Source organism: Cyberlindnera jadinii, assembly GCF_001661405.1.
Source record: "Cyberlindnera jadinii NRRL Y-1542 unplaced genomic scaffold CYBJAscaffold_2, whole genome shotgun sequence".
Classification (NCBI taxonomy): Eukaryota; Fungi; Ascomycota; class Saccharomycetes; order Phaffomycetales; family Wickerhamomycetaceae; genus Williopsis; species Williopsis jadinii.
The window spans coordinates 567,988-585,450 of record NW_017963653.1 but is presented as its reverse complement, the minus strand read 5'-3'; the positions used below and the strand labels follow the sequence as shown (position 1 = coordinate 585,450).

General features: G+C 42.8%; 8 protein-coding genes across 8 annotated transcripts; 4 read left to right on the top strand and 4 right to left on the bottom strand.

Annotated features, from left to right (window-relative positions):
* Window positions 1–2,438: 2,438 nt before the first annotated feature.
* CYBJADRAFT_166109 (uncharacterized protein) lies at window positions 2,439–4,164 on the top strand. Its single transcript, XM_020214358.1, has one exon. The coding sequence runs from the start codon at window positions 2,675–2,677 to the stop codon at window positions 3,890–3,892; it is 1,218 nt and encodes a 405-aa protein (XP_020072409.1). The 5' UTR covers window positions 2,439–2,674; the 3' UTR covers window positions 3,893–4,164.
* A 26-nt stretch (window positions 4,165–4,190) lies between these two features.
* On the bottom strand, window positions 4,191–7,212 carry SEC21 (coatomer subunit gamma). The gene has a single exon (XM_020214357.1). The coding sequence runs from the start codon at window positions 6,964–6,966 to the stop codon at window positions 4,255–4,257; it is 2,712 nt and encodes a 903-aa protein (XP_020072408.1). The 5' UTR covers window positions 6,967–7,212; the 3' UTR covers window positions 4,191–4,254.
* A 228-nt stretch (window positions 7,213–7,440) lies between these two features.
* Window positions 7,441–8,601, bottom strand: CAF40 (CCR4-NOT core subunit CAF40; the record flags this gene model as incomplete). The annotated part of the gene is made up of 1 exon (XM_020212512.1): window positions 7,441–8,601. The coding sequence occupies one exon, from the start codon at window positions 8,599–8,601 to the stop codon at window positions 7,441–7,443; it is 1,161 nt and encodes a 386-aa protein (XP_020072407.1).
* Window positions 8,602–9,960: 1,359 nt separating this feature from the next.
* Window positions 9,961–10,777, top strand: CYBJADRAFT_183000 (uncharacterized protein). The gene is made up of 2 exons (XM_020217055.1): window positions 9,961–10,254; window positions 10,588–10,777. The coding sequence occupies exons 1-2, from the start codon at window positions 10,003–10,005 to the stop codon at window positions 10,612–10,614; spliced, it is 279 nt and encodes a 92-aa protein (XP_020072406.1). The 5' UTR covers window positions 9,961–10,002; the 3' UTR covers window positions 10,615–10,777.
* Window positions 10,778–11,995: 1,218 nt separating this feature from the next.
* Window positions 11,996–13,057, top strand: HPM1 (protein-histidine N-methyltransferase; the record flags this gene model as incomplete). The annotated part of the gene is made up of 1 exon (XM_020213558.1): window positions 11,996–13,057. One exon carries the CDS (start codon window positions 11,996–11,998, stop codon window positions 13,055–13,057), a length of 1,062 nt encoding a protein of 353 aa, XP_020072405.1.
* Window positions 13,058–13,352: 295 nt separating this feature from the next.
* COX5A (cytochrome c oxidase subunit Va) lies at window positions 13,353–14,351 on the bottom strand. Its single transcript, XM_020214356.1, has one exon. It carries the CDS (start codon window positions 14,183–14,185, stop codon window positions 13,730–13,732), a length of 456 nt encoding a protein of 151 aa, XP_020072404.1. The 5' UTR covers window positions 14,186–14,351; the 3' UTR covers window positions 13,353–13,729.
* Window positions 14,352–14,671: 320 nt separating this feature from the next.
* ESA1 (NuA4 histone acetyltransferase complex catalytic subunit ESA1) lies at window positions 14,672–16,008 on the top strand (the record flags this gene model as incomplete). Its single annotated transcript, XM_020217472.1, has 1 exon — window positions 14,672–16,008. A coding segment is annotated over one exon (1,337 nt), but the record flags the coding sequence as incomplete, so codon positions are not given.
* Window positions 16,009–16,011: 3 nt separating this feature from the next.
* On the bottom strand, window positions 16,012–17,215 carry RRD2 (peptidylprolyl isomerase RRD2). Its single transcript, XM_020214355.1, has one exon. The coding sequence runs from the start codon at window positions 17,170–17,172 to the stop codon at window positions 16,072–16,074; it is 1,101 nt and encodes a 366-aa protein (XP_020072402.1). The 5' UTR covers window positions 17,173–17,215; the 3' UTR covers window positions 16,012–16,071.
* Window positions 17,216–17,463: the final 248 nt, after the last annotated feature.

The following is a 17,463-nucleotide window of genomic DNA, read 5'->3' as shown; positions in this document are numbered from 1 at the left end:
AAGCCCCGAGACCACTCAGGCAACCAGTTGCACACGGAATTGGACTCCACCTTATACCCACCTGTTTATGCCATTTGTTAAGGCATTACCAGCCTGGGCCCAGTTAGTAACCTTATGATCTGTATCAAAAGCTCATGATATTGGGATGTGATGGACTATGCTCCTCTCACCGAACACTACCTGACACAAGGCTTCTACCTAATCATCACAATTTCACCGCTGGTGTCATTAGCTGCCTCTAAGCACTTATCCTGTTGCATGGGGGCAATAAAACACAGATGTTTGGCGTAATTGTAGTGATAGTTGGCAAGTACAGCAAGAATGACACATCAAGCTCTACCCTATCAGGGATGTGTTCTGAGCCATCACTGCCCAGTTATGAGTGATGACGATGCTCGAGAGTTTTGGTCCTCAAAAGGAATTCAGCTTCATTCACTCTTGTGTTGTCCAACCAATGAAATGTACGGACGCTCCAGATGGACTGGACGGTTTTACCTCTTTTGGTGAATCAACCGCCATTAAGGTGTTACCCTGCTTCTTTCACCAGCCGTGGGGGCCGCGCGCCGGTCTCGGAGGCCAACTTTAACGTTTTATCTAAACGATCAGTAACTTAAATCGAAGAAAGAAAGAGGGAGAAAAAGGAGACAAGGAGTCAGTACAGTTCTGAGCGGAATTTAACCGACAGGACAGGTAGACATTCCAATCGTGCATAATTGGCATCATTTGCTGTGCGCAAGCGGTTAGTCACTCATGGAAATACAGTTACGGGTCTCGGAGTGTTAAGGTTCCAAGTATAGACGTTTCTCGCGGTTAAAATCTTTTGCCTGGAGAGGTATCATTAGTTAAACTCCTTGGTATCCTACCAATGTACCGTATCATTGATTCAAAAGCTTGTTTTCTTTTCCTGTTAATTGGTACTTCGAAAGGATATCCAAGTCTAAGACGCCTCCACCCTGTGTCAAACCACATCTGAGTATCAAATTACAACTTATGCTCGGCTGCCCACCTTCCATATCATCGTTTTGGGAATTTGGGGACAAATCCCACATTTCTCTGTACTCCCGACTTTCGACTTTTGAGTCAACACGTTGATAGCCTCACCTGAACTAAAGTTGAACAAACAACGTTGGTTATGTACAAGATGTATGGCTTCGAGTAATGCATATTCTCAAGGTCCTTATGACTCTCTTCTGTTGTGACCACAACAACCGCTTTGAACCGTTTAGAAAACACTATTACATTAACAAACAAGACAACGTGAACTGCCACTGAATTACAGTTGCAGTTGGGTACATCAAGAGCTTATTTCTGCTATTGGTGAGTTCATTCTGCAATTGTACCACTGCAACACGCACCACAGATACGTCCTGAGTCATGATGCTTCAACATGTTAGCTTCCGACTCTTTCTCTCAGCTGAGGATGTACCCGAAACGGATGATCACCGACAACAGAGAAGAAGAAATTTTCTCCCTTGACACTTTTTGTCCATTATGCCCAGAATTTATCAAATTCATCAGTCTGCGTATTTTAAAGTTTTGTCTCATAAATTCAGGTTTTTGGATGCTGCTCGTGTTCTGTCCGGGACAAACGGCTTGCAACTCCTAGAGGAGACGTCGTTTGATTGGATGTTTTTTTTCTGGTCATGGAAACCTGGAGTCGAACTCTACGCGCTACAAGGGAACGCTCAGACATGTGGCAGCAGAAGCTTAACCTCCATTTCAAGAGCCTCGGGATTCCCTTCTCTTGATCCGTATGAATCGTGACAATTCATTTCCCAGGTTGACGAACAAGGAGCTGTTGTATCATCTACTGCCTAACTGAAGATTGTAGAGATAAATATTGGAAACCCCTGCGCACCAACCGTCCATAGTTCGGGGTATTGGAACAAAAGATTTCCATGTAGACTTCGAATTATGTTGTCCGAGAGACACGCGGCGATTGATATTTGGTATCCATTCCTCCTTAACCAAAGCAAAGCACAGAAAAGCTCCCCAAAGCTTTTCTGTTTTGCGCTGGTGTTTCCTTTGTCCGGAAATTTATCTAGGGGATCTAATCAATTCGATCAGTGGAGAGGTACGCACCACACACACCGGACAAATGTAGAAGAGCCCGCCCCCACCAAGAATCACAAGGTGAATAGCACGAAAGCGTAGCATCCAACAATCACAGCATCTAACAAGCGTGAAAAAATACTATCTACAGCATCCTAGTGTCTTCCCTTACACGGTTCTCTCCTGTTTGTCATCATTGTTGACTCCCTTACGACCTCTAAACCATAACCGGACAACAACATTTGTCCCAGAGCTGATGGGAAAGATAAAAATTTTTCTCTCCTTCCTGCAGGTGAGGTGCATATGTCCCAAACAGCACCAAATGTAAAAACCGCAGTAGTCCCGGTTCTCCTTCTTGGTTGAACAGGTTTCCCAATTTTATAAAAAAGACCATTTTGCTCAAAATTTCATTCTTTACTGGGGGGACAAATAACCTCTGCTTAGCTCCCCAACTTGTCGACTTGAACTGCTCTTGATTCCCAGCTTTGAGTTCTATTTCTTGGTCTTTTGTTCAAGTGTTGCCAAAGTTAACTAATTGAACCACTGGTACACTGTGTGCTGTCGCTTTTCACTCTTTTCTGTCACACCCACAAGCACACACTAAACACGAACAACAAGCACAATGAGCTTCTCGGTTAAAGTCGAGTCCGATACCGACGATCACTTGGATTCCAAACCAATCGGCCTTATCCAAAACAATGACGATCTGTTGGCTGCTCTACACCCGGTGCCTAACTTCCAGAATAGAGATGACATCAAGCCATGGCTCCACGAGAAACTGGACTCTAGAGGTGTATGTCTAGTGATTGAGAGATCAGACGCTTCCAAAGTCGTCTTCAAGTGTAAGAGCATCCATAGAAAGTCGTCGGTCCCAAGATCTGCCGCCAAGTTGGTGAACGGAAGAGTGAAAAGAGTAAGAACCCACCCTGAAGAGTCATGTCCATTTAGACTCAGAGTGAGCTACTCAGTTAAACAAAAGATTTGGTCTGTAACTATTATCAAGCCTGAGCACAACCCAGATATCTGTTCCAACTTTGGTGGGAGTCCGGTGTCTGCGAATTCATCGCCGACCAACCGCTCAACAACTAAAAGAAGCTGGACTTCTGCTTACACTCCAGCATCCACGACTTCACCAATGATGTCAATATATGGAAGCCCTGCCTCCACATTGACACCGGCCTCGGAAATGGATTCCATGGAGTTCGATAGATTCACAAAGAAGCAAAGACAAACGTACGAATCCCCTCTATCCCATATAGTGGATCCGCTCGACCCGCTTCAACTACCTGAAGATCTCAGTGATTTGAAGTATATCGAGCAGCAACAACAGATTCATCATCTTGCATTTGATATGGATAATGCGTTGCCACTGATTGCACCAGGTGCTATAACTCTTCCACGCAAGAATTCACTCGAAATAGACGACAGTGAGTTTGACTTTGGCTTCTCGAACAATCCTACCATCAACCAATTTGAAGCTGAGAGACTCTTTGAAATGGACATCGAGTCTAAGGTTTCAAATATGATTACCAGTGAAGACCTCTTCAAGACCGTTTATGACGATATCCCACCTGAGGCACTGGAATCCACAATTCAGAGTACCACAGAAGAATTCATTGATCAACCAACGCCATCACCTTCTTCATCGAAGTTGATGAAGGACAATACTTTGAACATCAATACTGATATTCAAATAGAGGAGGATGCAGATTCTTTGATGTACTTGCTTAGTGCTTCAAACTCCAACTATACCTTGGAGGAGTTAGAAAACCTGGACAAGGCCATGGGCGTTGATGCAAATGACCAGTTCCTGCTATCAATGTTTCATCAAAACATCTAATGAACTAACCCCCCTCTTAACGATTGTGTTTTTCCTTGTTTGTTTTTGTTTTAGTACTCTGTGATGAACCTCATGTGACAATAACCTATTCTTCCCGCTTTCTGGAGGTTGATCAACTTGAAATTAAACAAGTTGATAGTATACATTCTTGATTCTCTGTTATGAATTTGTAAAGCCAGTCTGTTGACCTGGACTATTTTTTTTTGAGTATATATATACAATGTTTGAAGTGATGATATAATGATTTGAATGAAAATTCTGTTCCTGTTCTACCAATTTATAAGCTCTACAGTAATGATTGAACATGCTCTTGTATACTATCACTTTAAACTCTTACAAAGACAAAAAAACGGCGAGAAGCATCACGCTATGCCGTTCAATACAGATTCGGCAATCTCCTCGGAATCAGACTTCACAGTAGCCTTCAATGTGATACCAGTCTTAGCACTCTTCACCATCTTTACAAGCACGGCAACTCTGTCACCGTTGATACTCTTACCAAACAATTTCAAAGTATGACTTGTCTCATTGAAGACATCCTTGCCTTCAACTGGGTGCAAGGACAGAGTCTCAATCAGATGATCAACTGTGCTTTGAAGAGATTCAGAATCCATCTGGTATGTTCCCACAGTTTCAGACGTGAGCTCATCAAAGGCAAGATCAAAGTTACCGATATAAGATGGGATAATGAAATCACCTGGAGTGATATCCAAATCTTCAATCTGGTATTCATCTTCAAATCCTTGATCATCGAATGGAGCAAAGGTGGATGGATCGCACTCCTTGGAAGTGAACGATAAGGTATTTGAGAATGTAGTGGTGAATACACTTGGTTCTTCTGGTCTAGTGAAGGAGACGTAAACAGTTCCCTTACCATGTGGTTCCAGCTTCTCTACTGACAAGACGAACTCCTCCTCTACTTCCTCGATATCAGGCTGTGCTGTAACGGATACCATCTCTAACAATGCGTCATCCAAGGTGTTCTCAACGTTAAACTGCAAGACAATGTGTTCCTTGAAAACATGCTTGACAGACTCCACAACAAATTCAGCCTCTTTCTCGGTAAGAGGAATGACAGATGATGTATGTAGAACAGCTCCGTAACCGGAAAATTCAGAAACTTGGGAGAGCTCCTGTAAGATTTGTTGTTTAGCGAGCTCTGCGGTTTGTAGACTCTCATTGGCAGAACCAGATTGTCCACTAGTATCAATGTCCTCCTTTGTTTCGACTTCCAACTTGGCAGTCTTGTTCTTCAGTTCAATAGCCCTGTATTCATCCTCAGTGAACTTCGGAACAGATGTGATGTCGAATGGAGTTGCAAAGCTGGAGGCATCACCAGAGATATATGTTTGCAACTTAGATTCCAAGAGACCCAGGTCGTAAACATGTGTTGGTTTGGTCAATTCAACAGCAACATTCTTGGAGATCTCAGCAGATTCCAAACTCTCAAGGAACTTCAATGAGATGATAGCACGGTCTCTAACTTCATCATCCACGTCATTGACAATTCTCTTCAACAAAATCTTGATAGAATTGTTCAATGGTGCATCAATCAGAGCAAATTTAGACAATGCAACCACGGCTGCAGATCTGATGATGGAGTTCTCAAGGACAACTCTGTTGTAGATATGTCTAACGTATAGAGATGGATTAGCTGTCTTTGGGCCTTCGTTACCCAACATGTTCAAGATTCTCACAGTGAGCTCTGTAAATTCACAATCTTCAATGAATTCACACAAGTTCTCCAAAGCCAAATCACGAGACTCTGGAACAAAGTGGATCAGATCAAAGAGTGCTTCCACGATGGTGTTCTTGAATTCAAATCCACCTTCATCGTTCAGCATATCAATCAAAAAGGTGAGCATTGATTGATAATTCTGTGGGAATTTCAAAGACAAGGTTTTGACAGCATCGATGATGATGATCTTGAACTCATCAGAGATATCATTGATGAACTTGGAAATTACCTTAATAAGTCTCTCAATGTTATCAGAAGATCCTGTCTTAAGCAGAGTGGTGATTGTATAAGTGGCAATAGATCTATTTGGATCACTGATCAACGATTCCAACTCAGTGTTACAGGAGACAATCTTCTCCGGGTTCTTCAAGGAGATTCTGTTCAAAATTCTGACAGCAGCAAATCTTGTCACAGCCTTTGGTGTTGTGAGTAAGAATTGCAATCTAAGAACAGCAGCAGCAAATTGTTCATTTGTAACTGGAAGAGAAACAACAACTTTGATTGCTTCCAAGTTAACAGCATGATTTCTGTCGTTTAGCCAATCTTGTAACAACGGGAAAAGGGCTGGAATCAAAGAAGAATCATCTTGTAAAACTTCATTGACATAACGAATCAATTGGCAAATGGCCAATGGGTTTCTCAACCCCTTTGAGTATTGTTGGATCAACTTTCTCAAGGCCATCTTATCATGGTTTCTCAAGGAATATAACAACCCCAGAGCATGGTATTGAGAAATCAAAGAGTCGTTGATATAGCCTTCACCTGTCTGTGGGTATGGCTTAACAGCAAGGACAGCTTCTTGGGTCTCGTTGGTCCATCTCTTGACAACATCCTTAGCGACAGGCAAAAGGTGATAGGAACTAACCAAGGCAGCGGAAGCAACTGAAGGATGTCTATCAACAATAGCGTTCTTGATCAGTCTTTCGGCAGCATTAACAGTGGAGCCATCAAGAACCCTAGTCAATGTGCGAATGGCGTTTGGCTTGTAAACAATATCACCATTCTGGACGTCCTTCATAATGGAGGAAGTAACCATCAGAACATCGTCGGAGATCGAGCTCAATTCCTTGATAGCCAAGTAGACAATCTGTCTCAAGGATGAATTCTTGTGTTGGAACAGCTTGGAGATCGAGAAGAAAAGAGTCGTGGCCTCTTGTCTCGGGAAAGTGTCACCTGAATACAACAATCTCAACAAGCGTGCAATAAGGGTACGGCACTTCTTAGCATCAACAGGAGAGCTGTTGAAGGCACGGATACAGTCTTGGAACACTGTCATCTTATCTGGCAATAGGCCAGCGTCCGTGTCCTCGAACTTCTTGTAGGAATGGGTAGACATTGGTTCTAAAGCTCACTTTCAACTTCACTCTCAACTTCAATTAAGGGGATCAAATACAAACAGACAAACGGACACAATTCTCAGGAAGAGGTTCTATCTACGTATTTTCCCACCAGCGTTTTCGTCTGAATATTCCAAGCTGATTCAGATCAGACGTAGATGATTGGTCAATTCAGCGGGTTCTTTCCGGTGTTTTGGGGTGAAGCCTCGAAGTTTGGTTTGTTTTGTTTGATTTTGCTTTAAAGAGTTTTGAATTTCACCACTTTTTAACAACGAATTCGTTCGCTGTTTCGATCGCGTTGGCCAGAAAAAAAAACACAAAAAGGGGAACGGAAATTCCGAGGTTGAAGTTGTATTTTTCCTACCCGGAATTCGAAGCAGTTGAAATTTGGAGAGTGCACCCCGTAACCATAGTTACGAGACTCTTCATATACGATAAAAGTTGCTTGACAAGTACATTTATATTACAGCCCATTATAGACTCTGCTTCATTGAGAATTGCTGTGCAAGGAGTGGATTTAATTGATTAGCATTAGGTTGTTGCTGCTGTTGCTTTTGTTGTAGTTGAGAAATCTGTTGCTGTTGAGTCTCGTAGTCTCCGAGGTTGAACAATAGCTGTGTCAGACACTTCTTTGTAGCTTGGTCCTCTTTCAAGACTGCAACAAAGGTTCCATCCTTTAGAGATTCCGGGAGGCAAGCCACCAACGCCTTTCTTGCATCAACGTTGTCACTCAATCTCAAGTAGCATCTGACAACGTGTTTTAAGAGCCTCGAAGCCTGGTTTGTAACCAAATGTTCAACCATAGTCTTCAAAACAGATGCAACCGCTGCAAATCTCTCGTACGTTTGGCACACGTATGAAAGACCGTTATCGTCTGTGAGTATCTTTTGAACTATGAAAATTGCAACTGTCTTGCTCAGTTCTGCAGAAGACTCCATGATTCTTAAGCATAATGGTATTATTTCAGTAGTCAAGAGAAACGAGATGACCTCAGGAGTGTCGTTCTTAACCAAGGCACCAATAACACCCAAGCTCGTCAACCTCAAATATTCAAACGTTCTCTGCTTGGAGTTTGTGTTGAGGAATGGATACAAGAAAAGTGGAATGTTGGCATTCAAAAAGAACGTTCTTGTCTCCGGGTGAGCAGCAACGCATTGTAAAAGAGCCAACGCGTTACATACCCTATTGGATGCACTTGAAGATAGGTTTGGTGGAGACAACAAGGGATAAACACTAATAATTTCATCGAGTAAGGAGGTCATAACACCAAATGAGTTCCATAACACTAGAGGTAAATCTTCATACTGTTCTCTCTGTTTGCCCAACTCCAACAAGGCCTCCTCACGGTTAGGCCCGTACGAAAGTTCCACAATCCACTTGTAAACTTTTTCATCGTCCAGCGCTCTTGGTCCTTGAATCGCAGATGGATGTGGTTGTATATTTGGTGGGTTTTGGATGCCAGGTGGCCCTTGCTGTTGAGGCTGTTGGGATTGCTGTTGTGGGAGAACGCCACTTAATAGCTGAGTCTGTGCTCCTTGAGGAGGAATCTGACCAAATGAAGGAAAGTGCTGTTGGTTCAACTGCTGGGCCTGTTGACCCTGCTGGCCCTGCTGCTGTAGCTGATATCCATTCATTCCCAATTGCGTGTTGTTCATCTGTTGTTGGCTGGCTCTCTGTTGAGAATTAGAGTTCTCCATGAACACTGGACGTTGTTGTTGATACATGGTGGAGTTAAACTTATTCAGACAACGCACAGTCTCTCTAAAGTTCTAGTTATGATTGTATCTGATTAACCCTCGTCTGATGTATAGGGGATACACCGTTTCTATGCTTGAGGTCCGTATAATCTGTTCCCGCTGTTTGTCCAACCTCCATTCATCGTTGATCAAAACTTTGTGGATTTCGCGCTAGTTGGTGAAACGGTATCGACTCCCGGAACTGTTTTATTCTCGCACCCTCGGTTATCAAAGGTTATACACTGCAATGACAAACAAAGGACGCTCCGGCTAAGAAAGAAGAAGCCATGGAGTCTCAATTGTTAACTGAAGGTTGAGGTGTAACGTTGCAAACCACCAACGTTTGATGTGCAACCTGATCATTGTCAGAGGCACCGAATGGTTAACACTGTTCGGATAACCATTGGAACGCGTATATAACTCTACAAATACTGTTGGTATTACAATAACAGGTCCAACGCAATGATGATGAACAACTAAAGGAACAAGAAGCCTTCCAAATGTCTGGAATGCTCACCTAAACACTACGAGTTTGTCGCTGGAATCGTCCTTGCGCCCCTTTGGAAGGGTGAAAATAACCCTCCGCTCAGAGAAATATTGTGGAAGTCAGTAGGTAAAGCATACCGAATATTACCTACTGGCGTTCTTAAGCCAAGTGCACTAACGGGTGAAAATCATCGCTTTGGGTGCAAAATTCCCATCAGTCACACCGTACAGTGCCTTCTTAAGTCCGCAATACGTATATATCAAGCCTGACCTCGCGAAAGGAGTACAATCTACCAACTAGAGCTTTGGCGAGGAGTACACCTTCACAGCAATAGAAACCCTGTCTCCACAACTCAGGCTTCGAAGGGTGGCTTGTATGCACAATGCCGGCTTCCCTCCAAATCACGTTCAAACCCTCAGAGTTGGCCCAAGTCTCGCGACCCTGGTGTGGCTATAATCATTGCGCCCTAGTGGGTCTTTTGTGTGTGATCGTTTTTCGCACAAGCCTTTCGCAAATTTAACTAATTTGACCTGAAAATGCGAAACTTTTTTTCATGCTGCAAGGTGGTGTTGTTCGGAAACCAAGGCAACACAACTGCACTTTCCTCTTTTGATACTTTGCAGCTCATCGAGGAACCTGACCGCGCTAAATTTGGCAGGAGGGAATAGAGTCAGCTATAAATTGGATTGGATCCGCTCATTTTATAAATCCTGGCATGGCCTCTTCCCCTTCCTTTTTCCTTTTTCCTTTTTCCTTTCCTTTTCCCCCTCCATTGTAACTACATACAAAAACACTAATCACATACAATAACAATGTCTACTGCTGAGAACATCGAGAACAAGGTCGAGGAGACCGTCCAACCAACTGTTGACGCCGTTGAGAAGAAGGTTGACGAGGTTGTTGACCAGGCTAAGACCGCTGGTGACGAGGCCGTCAACAACGCTACTGAGGCTAAGGATGAGGTTGTCAAGGCCGCTGAGGATGCTAAGAAGGAGGCCTCTGGTGCCTCTACTGAGGAGAAGAAGAGCATCTTCAAGAAGTTCACTGCCAAGTTGAAATCTATTGTTTCTTCAATCAACTAGACTTCAAACGCGACTTGTGATGGCGTCTCTTCGGGGTGTTGAAATGAATGAATGCTCCTTGCTATCATTGGTATTGCAAATCCGTATCATAACAATATTCAAATGATGTCACTTTGTCAAACCAATCTGTTTTTTAGTATTTTTTCCCTTGTTGATGGCCCTCTATTTTTTATACGTGACGGGTTCTGGGTTCCTGCGAACTCAGAGCTCAAGTGGTTAGAATTGGCTCTTTATTATATTTTGAACTGCTTTGCCACATCCACAGCTGCCATATATCTTTAATAATAACTAATAATATAACCTTTGTTCTTCTAGAGGCTGTATGACAACTTGTACAACTAGAATCTACATAGCGGACCTCAGCACCAGCAACATCTGTGCGATGAAGTGTGCGGTATGTACGTGCGTTTAAAGTGAAACGGCGTAAGTTTCACAGCGCTAGAAGTGGCTTTAGGAAATGGTCTATAACTTTAGAAGCTCTTGTCTCAGTATAACATCCAAGCGCAACACATAGAAATACCTTGTTATTTGGCATGTAGAGTTTGCAAACGGGACAAGAAAACATAAATGTTTCGATTACTCCGGTTAGTTGCCACCCATGTCGACTTGGTGGTCTTTTTTTTGGCGTGATACTCAGCGAAATTGTGTCACAAGACGCGGCGGCGGAAACTGCAAGCGGAAGCTCAAACCAACTGCCATACGTATCGAGTATGTACTGCACAATTCGCTACTTTCTGGGAGTCTGACAATTTTGTTATATACACCTAGCTCATAGTTCACATCTCAAGCCGGAATTGAGCTTGTAAGTTCTCTTCAGAAATCAATTTTAAACGGTTCAATAGGTCCACGCTCCCACCTGGGTCATAAGATTTTACTGTGTATGCGACTCTCTCCAGATTCTTTTCCATTTCCCCTGCAACTGAAGAGAGGCTCAAACACATACGAAAATGTGCGTTTGTGTGTGTGGCATTGCGTGTGTTTTTTTTTGGTGACTTACCTCATCCTGAAAGTGCGCGAAAACATGTTAAAAATGGCACCAAACTCAACGGAACAATGCAGACAAGGCCCACTCATACAGGCTGCACAGCCCACTGCCCAATGAACGCATCAAAAAATTTTCGTGCCTGTATTTATTATTCTTGTACTTTGCGCTTTAACCAGGGCTACGTACATGAGTTCCAGCCAGGAAAGCAAAAAAACTGAGTGTATATCTTTCAGTATACTGTATGTTATGTTATAATTGACCCAAGTTTGAAATTCCTAATCAAGGTTCAAGACAGTTGTTTCGTGTTTAGGACTATGGAACCCGCGTAGGATCCCGAAGGCTCCGCTTAACTTCTTCCCGTTTTTTTTCCCTTCCCTAAAGTGCATGAACATCATTCGGGGAGAGGGTGCTTGTTTTTTGCCTCTTTTTTGTCTCTGCCCGTGTTGTTTGTGTATCGCGCGGGTCTGTGACTCTGTGCTGAAATGGCCTGACAAGACAAGTTCTACAGGTAAAAAGCCAATCTTTAAGTTTATGGTAACTTTGTAACGCAAATGAGTTTTCGCAAATCTTTTTTTCTTTGTGAAACCGAAAATTTGCCTATTGCCTAATTAGAACATTTGCGCAAACATTTTTTTTGTCCATGATGCGATGACCATTTGAAGGCCATCATCGACTGGAGAGATCGTAGGAGTGTACACTTGAAGGACACACTTATCCAGACATTGTTCTCTAGATACCATGTCATTTTCTTTTGGTTTCACTGGTGATAGTGACGATGAATACACAAGTGTTGCAGATCCAGCTCCAAAGCAAGAGGATAACTTTATAAATCCACTTGATTGTGTACCGTCTAATGTGTATCCAGCGAAAGAAGTTGATTTGAAACAAGCGTTGAACTCTTTGAAATCCACAAGAGTCACCTTCGAGACATATGTCACACCTGAGGGAAATGCTGTTTTCAGACGTGAGCTGTTTGATGTGAAGCACCAAGTCATGATGGAAGATGACAACTCGACTGATGCTGAAGTAACCGATGAGCACAAGATCCTCATTGGAACAAATGCCACAGACTTGGTGAAGAACGTTTATGAAGGTGGTTTGAAATCATGGGAGTGCTCAGTAGACACAGTGGATTACCTGTGTTCAATGCAGGATGAGACCCTGTTCAAGGATAGAATTGTCGAGTTGGGTTGTGGTACTGCATTACCAAGTACTTATCTTTTCAACAGAGCACTGAGATCAAATCACAACAACTTGGGTTTCGTCCTTGCAGATTACAACGAATCCGTCTTGAGGTTAGTCACCTTGCCAAATCTTATTGTGACCTGGGCATCAACTTTGGAACCTGAACAGCTCATCAAACTACAAAGAAGTGAAGATGAGACAATTCCAATAGTACCGGATGAACTTCAATTGACGCAGAAACTGTTGGATCAGTTCTACAGTACTTTACAAGAAAAATCGATCAGTATACGACTCATCAGCGGTGCATGGAGTCGCTCATTCCTTGAACTTGTCAATTCAGACAACCATCAAACTGGATTGGTTATCACCTCTGAAACGATATACTCACCAGAGACCTTACCAGTGATCTCAGAACTTGTCATTGAGTTCGTGTCAAATGCAAAGGCCCTGGGAATTGTGGCAGCTAAGGATATCTACTTTGGAGTTGGTGGTAGTCTGGTTGAATTTGAAAACTACCTCACAAAGAGACAACTACAGGGAATGCCTATCCAATTCGTAGTTAACAAGGTCAATGCAGGACTAAAGAGATCAATAGTACTCGTCACAAATAACTGAACAGGTAGCTGTGTCGGGATCAATAAACTCTTAGTCAATATTCAAGTTGTGTAGTGTACACTGGTCTGTAGCCTCGCGCTTCGGAGTGTCTCCTACCAAAAATTAAATTGATCGAACCACAAATCGTGCAAATAGCCGTGTCATCATAGGCCACTACGAAGTTCACAAAAGGATCACGTGAAACGATGCTACGATAATGCAACCAATAGATGAGTATCAAATTCGACTCGAGTGTCTTAAACACAGTATATAAAGAGAACCTTAAGAGTAAAAATCCTCTAGTGATGCAATATGAGAAAAAAAACAATAGTTTCGAAGAAATTGGAGCTGAATTCCAATACTTCAAACACTCAAAGACAAATAGGATAAATCTTCAACTGGCTCCCTTTAACAACATGGTAAAAAAATCCTCAATAAATAGTAATGGAACTTGTATCTGAATTTGATTTAAAAAGATTTAAGAAGGGAATCAAGGCTTCGATCCCTTCTTATAATCTCACTAAAAAATTTTGTGTTTATAACTGAAATGGCCCCGCTCTCCATCTGGTACACGTTCCTCTGCTCATCTTCAATAAACGGTACACTTTACATCTTCTTCATTCCTCCCCCCGCTACATGAATATTAACTTACTCCCCTCTCCTAGGCAAACAATCGATTCAACAATTGTGAGTTTAGTTACTTTGAACTTGGGAGTAGTTAGACCATGGGTTAGCGTTCTTGGACTTCAAGTACTCGTCAGAAGCCTCTTGCCACTCACGGTTCATGGTCTTTGGTGGAGCTGGAGCGTTAGCTCTGAGGGCGAAGAAGATACTGAGGGAGATGAACAAACCGAGGAAGACACCACCGGCAATCTTACCAGATTCACCCTTTGGGTGGACTGGACGACGTGGACCCCAAGCACCGTAGGAGATGTACCAAGCAGCCTTCTTCTCAGCCTCAGTGAGCTCAGCCCATGGAAGCTTTTGTCTCTCGGCAAGTTGAGACACAATCTCTTGTTGGTCAGCAGCTGGAAGTTCCTCCCATCTGGACTCGAGCTCAGAGATGGCGGCTCTGGAGACTGGATGAGTAGATGCAAATCTAACTGGGGCGGCTCTGGCCAAGTTTCTAGCAGCAATTGAACGGAGCATATCTGAAATCTTTGTGTGTTGACGTTCCTGTTTTTAAACCAAAAAAGAGGATGTTAAACTGATGTGGATGTTTTGGTAGACAGGAAAGAGAAATTGTCTGGTTTTTTTTTAACAACCCACTCCAAAATCTACACAAATAGTGCGTAGGGGAAAAAAAAGACCACTTCTTTCCCTCGCGAACATTGGCGGTCAAAGAGAAAAAAAGAAAATTTTGGCCTATGAAACTGACGGAATTTCATTCGCTGAAACCAAAAACTGCTGCTCCAACCAGAAGTTGTTAAAGGCCACCACCCAACTTTACGGCGTTTGAATTGATGTTCGGGTGTTTGGATGTTTGGATGTCTGGATGTCTGGGTGTCTGGGTGTCTGGGTGTAAAGTTTTGGCCACTTCTCTCTTTCCAAAGTAAACGAAAAGGTATACAACTTCCCATGTTGGCGGCAAAGTTGAACAAGACAAACCACCATAATAAATCAGGGCGGCTTGAGAAATGAGTGGTGATTCGACAGATCCTAAAGAAGCGGAAGGAGAATGCAAGATCGTCAAGGCTGACGAGCTCATCACAGGGTGTAAATGTTGGGTAGAAAAGGACGGTGAGGAGCGGAAAGGTGAACTCTTACACACAAGAACGAGAAAGGGGAAGAATGAATACTTCATCCACTATGTGGACTTCAATAAACGTCTGGATGAGTGGGTCCCTGTGGAGAGACTCAATCTTGAGAAAGCGGTGACTTTCCCTAAACCTGAGCAGCCAAAGAAGGATGTTAAGAAGACTGTTGTTAAGAAGCAGACAAAGAAGCAACAAAAGAAACAGGCGAGTGCTACGCCGACGGCTCACTCTGGTGAGGACGTTATGGACTTGGACGACTTAAATGTGCAAGGTTTGAAGTCGGATGACGTTTCCAGAGAAGATGAGATAGAAAAGCTTAGAACATCGGGTTCGATGATTCAGAATCATTCTGAAGTTGCTAAAGTGAGAAACTTGTCAAAGGTGATCATGGGTAACCATGAGATCGAGCCCTGGTATTTTTCTCCATACCCTGTTGAACTCACAGAGGAGGATACTATTTATATAGACGATTTCACCCTGCAGTACTTCGGCTCGAAGAAACAGTTTGAGAGGTTCAGAAAGAAGTGTACGCTAAGGCATCCTCCAGGGAATGAAATCTACAGAGATGATTACATTTCCTTTTTCGAAATTGACGGACGTAAACAGAGAACCTGGTGTCGTAACGTGTGTCTCTTCTCCAAGCTGTTCTTGGACCACAAGACACTGTACTACGATGTTGATCCGTTCCTGTTCTACTGTATGACACGGAGAGATGAACAAGGACATCATCTAGTTGGCTACTTCTCGAAGGAAAAAGAATCGGCAGAGAACTATAACTTGGCGTGTATCTTGACACTTCCACAGTACCAAAGAATGGGATATGGTCGTTTGTTGATTGAATTTTCCTACGAATTATCTAAAAAGGAAGGTAAAATTGGTTCTCCTGAAAAGCCGTTGTCAGATTTGGGTCTCTTGTCCTATAGAGCATACTGGTCTGAGACTTTGATCAAGCTCCTCGTTGAGAGTGAAACGGATTACATATCCATCGATGAGATTAGTCAAAAGACCTCGATGACAACGTTGGACATTTTACACACTGCACAGACCCTATCCATTCTCAGATACTTCAAAGGACAGCACGTTATATATATAACAGATGATATTGTTCAACAGTATGAAAAGATGATGATGAAGAAGAAGAGAAGCATCAACCCAAAGTTACTTGTCTGGAAACCACCTGTGTTTACTGCTGCTCAGTTAAGATTTGGATGGTGATCAGATACACAGTAAATTAACGAAGTTACGAATTTTTATTTAACAAACTGTAGCTTATAAGATTCAATCGAATGGTAATGGCCTTGGACTGTGATCCATTTCACTTGCTGCGATAGCTGAAGGTACTTTGATACCACAGCAATCACCCCATGTATGCTGATGTTCAGGCAGCCCTTCATCCGAATCGTTATCATGGTGATGGGTATGTCCTTCCTCAGCATTGTCGAACGTCTTTCTTGGTGGTGAGCAACCCTCAGGTGCCTTTAGTATACTTCCAAAGAAAAAATGTTGAATTATGGGAAGTTTCGACAACACTTCAGCTTTGTACATCTTTTGCATTCCTTCAGAGACTTTACTCCAAGTTTTAACACCACTAATATCGTCCAGCATCGGTGAATGCCATCTCAAAGAAGCGGTCTTGATAGAATTGATAAAGTAGATACATTCAAAGTACATGTACTTCTTATGGAACATTTCAACCAAATCAGGATCGTGAATAGATTTTGGACGGAGATGTTTGTGGGTAGATAGTTGTGCTGCTCCAAAGAGGAAAGGAAGGAAATGATAGTCGTCCAATCCCCAAACACCGTGTGATCCAGCTGGTTCTAACCAATACTCCTTTTGTAATACACGCATGACGTGAATGTACTGGTTGAACACCTTCAAAACAACTGCAGTATAATCAGAGCTCTCCAAGAGTCCCAAGCGTTTCAAACAGAGCAAAAAGCACAAGAAGTTCAACTCATGACCTGACCCATAGTCGATTCTTGTTCTGTTACCCCACGATTCGTTAAAATAAACACATAATTCGTCAATAGCACCGATTTGACCTGTGGCCTGCTCTAGTGGCAAACGTCTTGCCAATATGTCCTGTGATCTGTCAGTGATTTCATCATACACATCCCTAAACTCGGGCTTCCCGAACCTTGAGCTCGTCTTATCAGCAACAGGATGGGACTTGATCACATTGAGCACATCATCAAGCAAATCCAATACACCTTGGATGACACCTGAAATGTTACACTCGGCGTCGTTCGTCTTACCAACAACGGAATTGGCTAACTCCTCGACAAATTGAACAATCGCCTCATACGTTTCACCATTTTGCCATTTCTCCATATCCTCGGAAGTGAGGATCCTTCTCACAGGTACGAAGTAACTCATCTGTCCAATACCCTCAACAAAATACTCAACATGAGGAAATGTGTCTCCATATCGAAGCTATGTGCCAAACAAAACAAAGGCATCAGCTCTCGGAAATGTCCGTTACCCTGCAATGGCCTGCCACGTCCTTTCCGCGAATGCGTTTTGGGATTTTTCCGGGATTTTTTAGTAGGCAGCCATTTTTGTTCTCGCGGTTTTCTTCCCCTGAGCGGTAAAAGCAAAGGAAAAAAAAGGACAAATTCAATCACAAAACCAAACCAAAACAAACACAGCAAGGACTTGATTAAGGGA

Bases quoted from the DNA above. Each gene is read 5' to 3' on its own strand.
- COX5A (XM_020214356.1), bottom strand. From the start codon at position 14,185: ATGCTCCGTTCAATTGCTGCTAGAAACTTGGCCAGAGCCGCCCCAGTT.
- SEC21 (XM_020214357.1), bottom strand. From the start codon at position 6,966: ATGTCTACCCATTCCTACAAGAAGTTCGAGGACACGGACGCTGGCCTA.
- CYBJADRAFT_183000 (XM_020217055.1), top strand. From the start codon at position 10,003: ATGTCTACTGCTGAGAACATCGAGAACAAGGTCGAGGAGACCGTCCAA. The intron at 10,255-10,587 runs GTTTCTTCAATC...TTGTTCTTCTAG, and splicing joins CTGCCAAGTTGAAATCTATT to AGGCTGTATGACAACTTGTA.
- CYBJADRAFT_166109 (XM_020214358.1), top strand. From the start codon at position 2,675: ATGAGCTTCTCGGTTAAAGTCGAGTCCGATACCGACGATCACTTGGAT.
- RRD2 (XM_020214355.1), bottom strand. From the start codon at position 17,172: ATGAGTTACTTCGTACCTGTGAGAAGGATCCTCACTTCCGAGGATATG.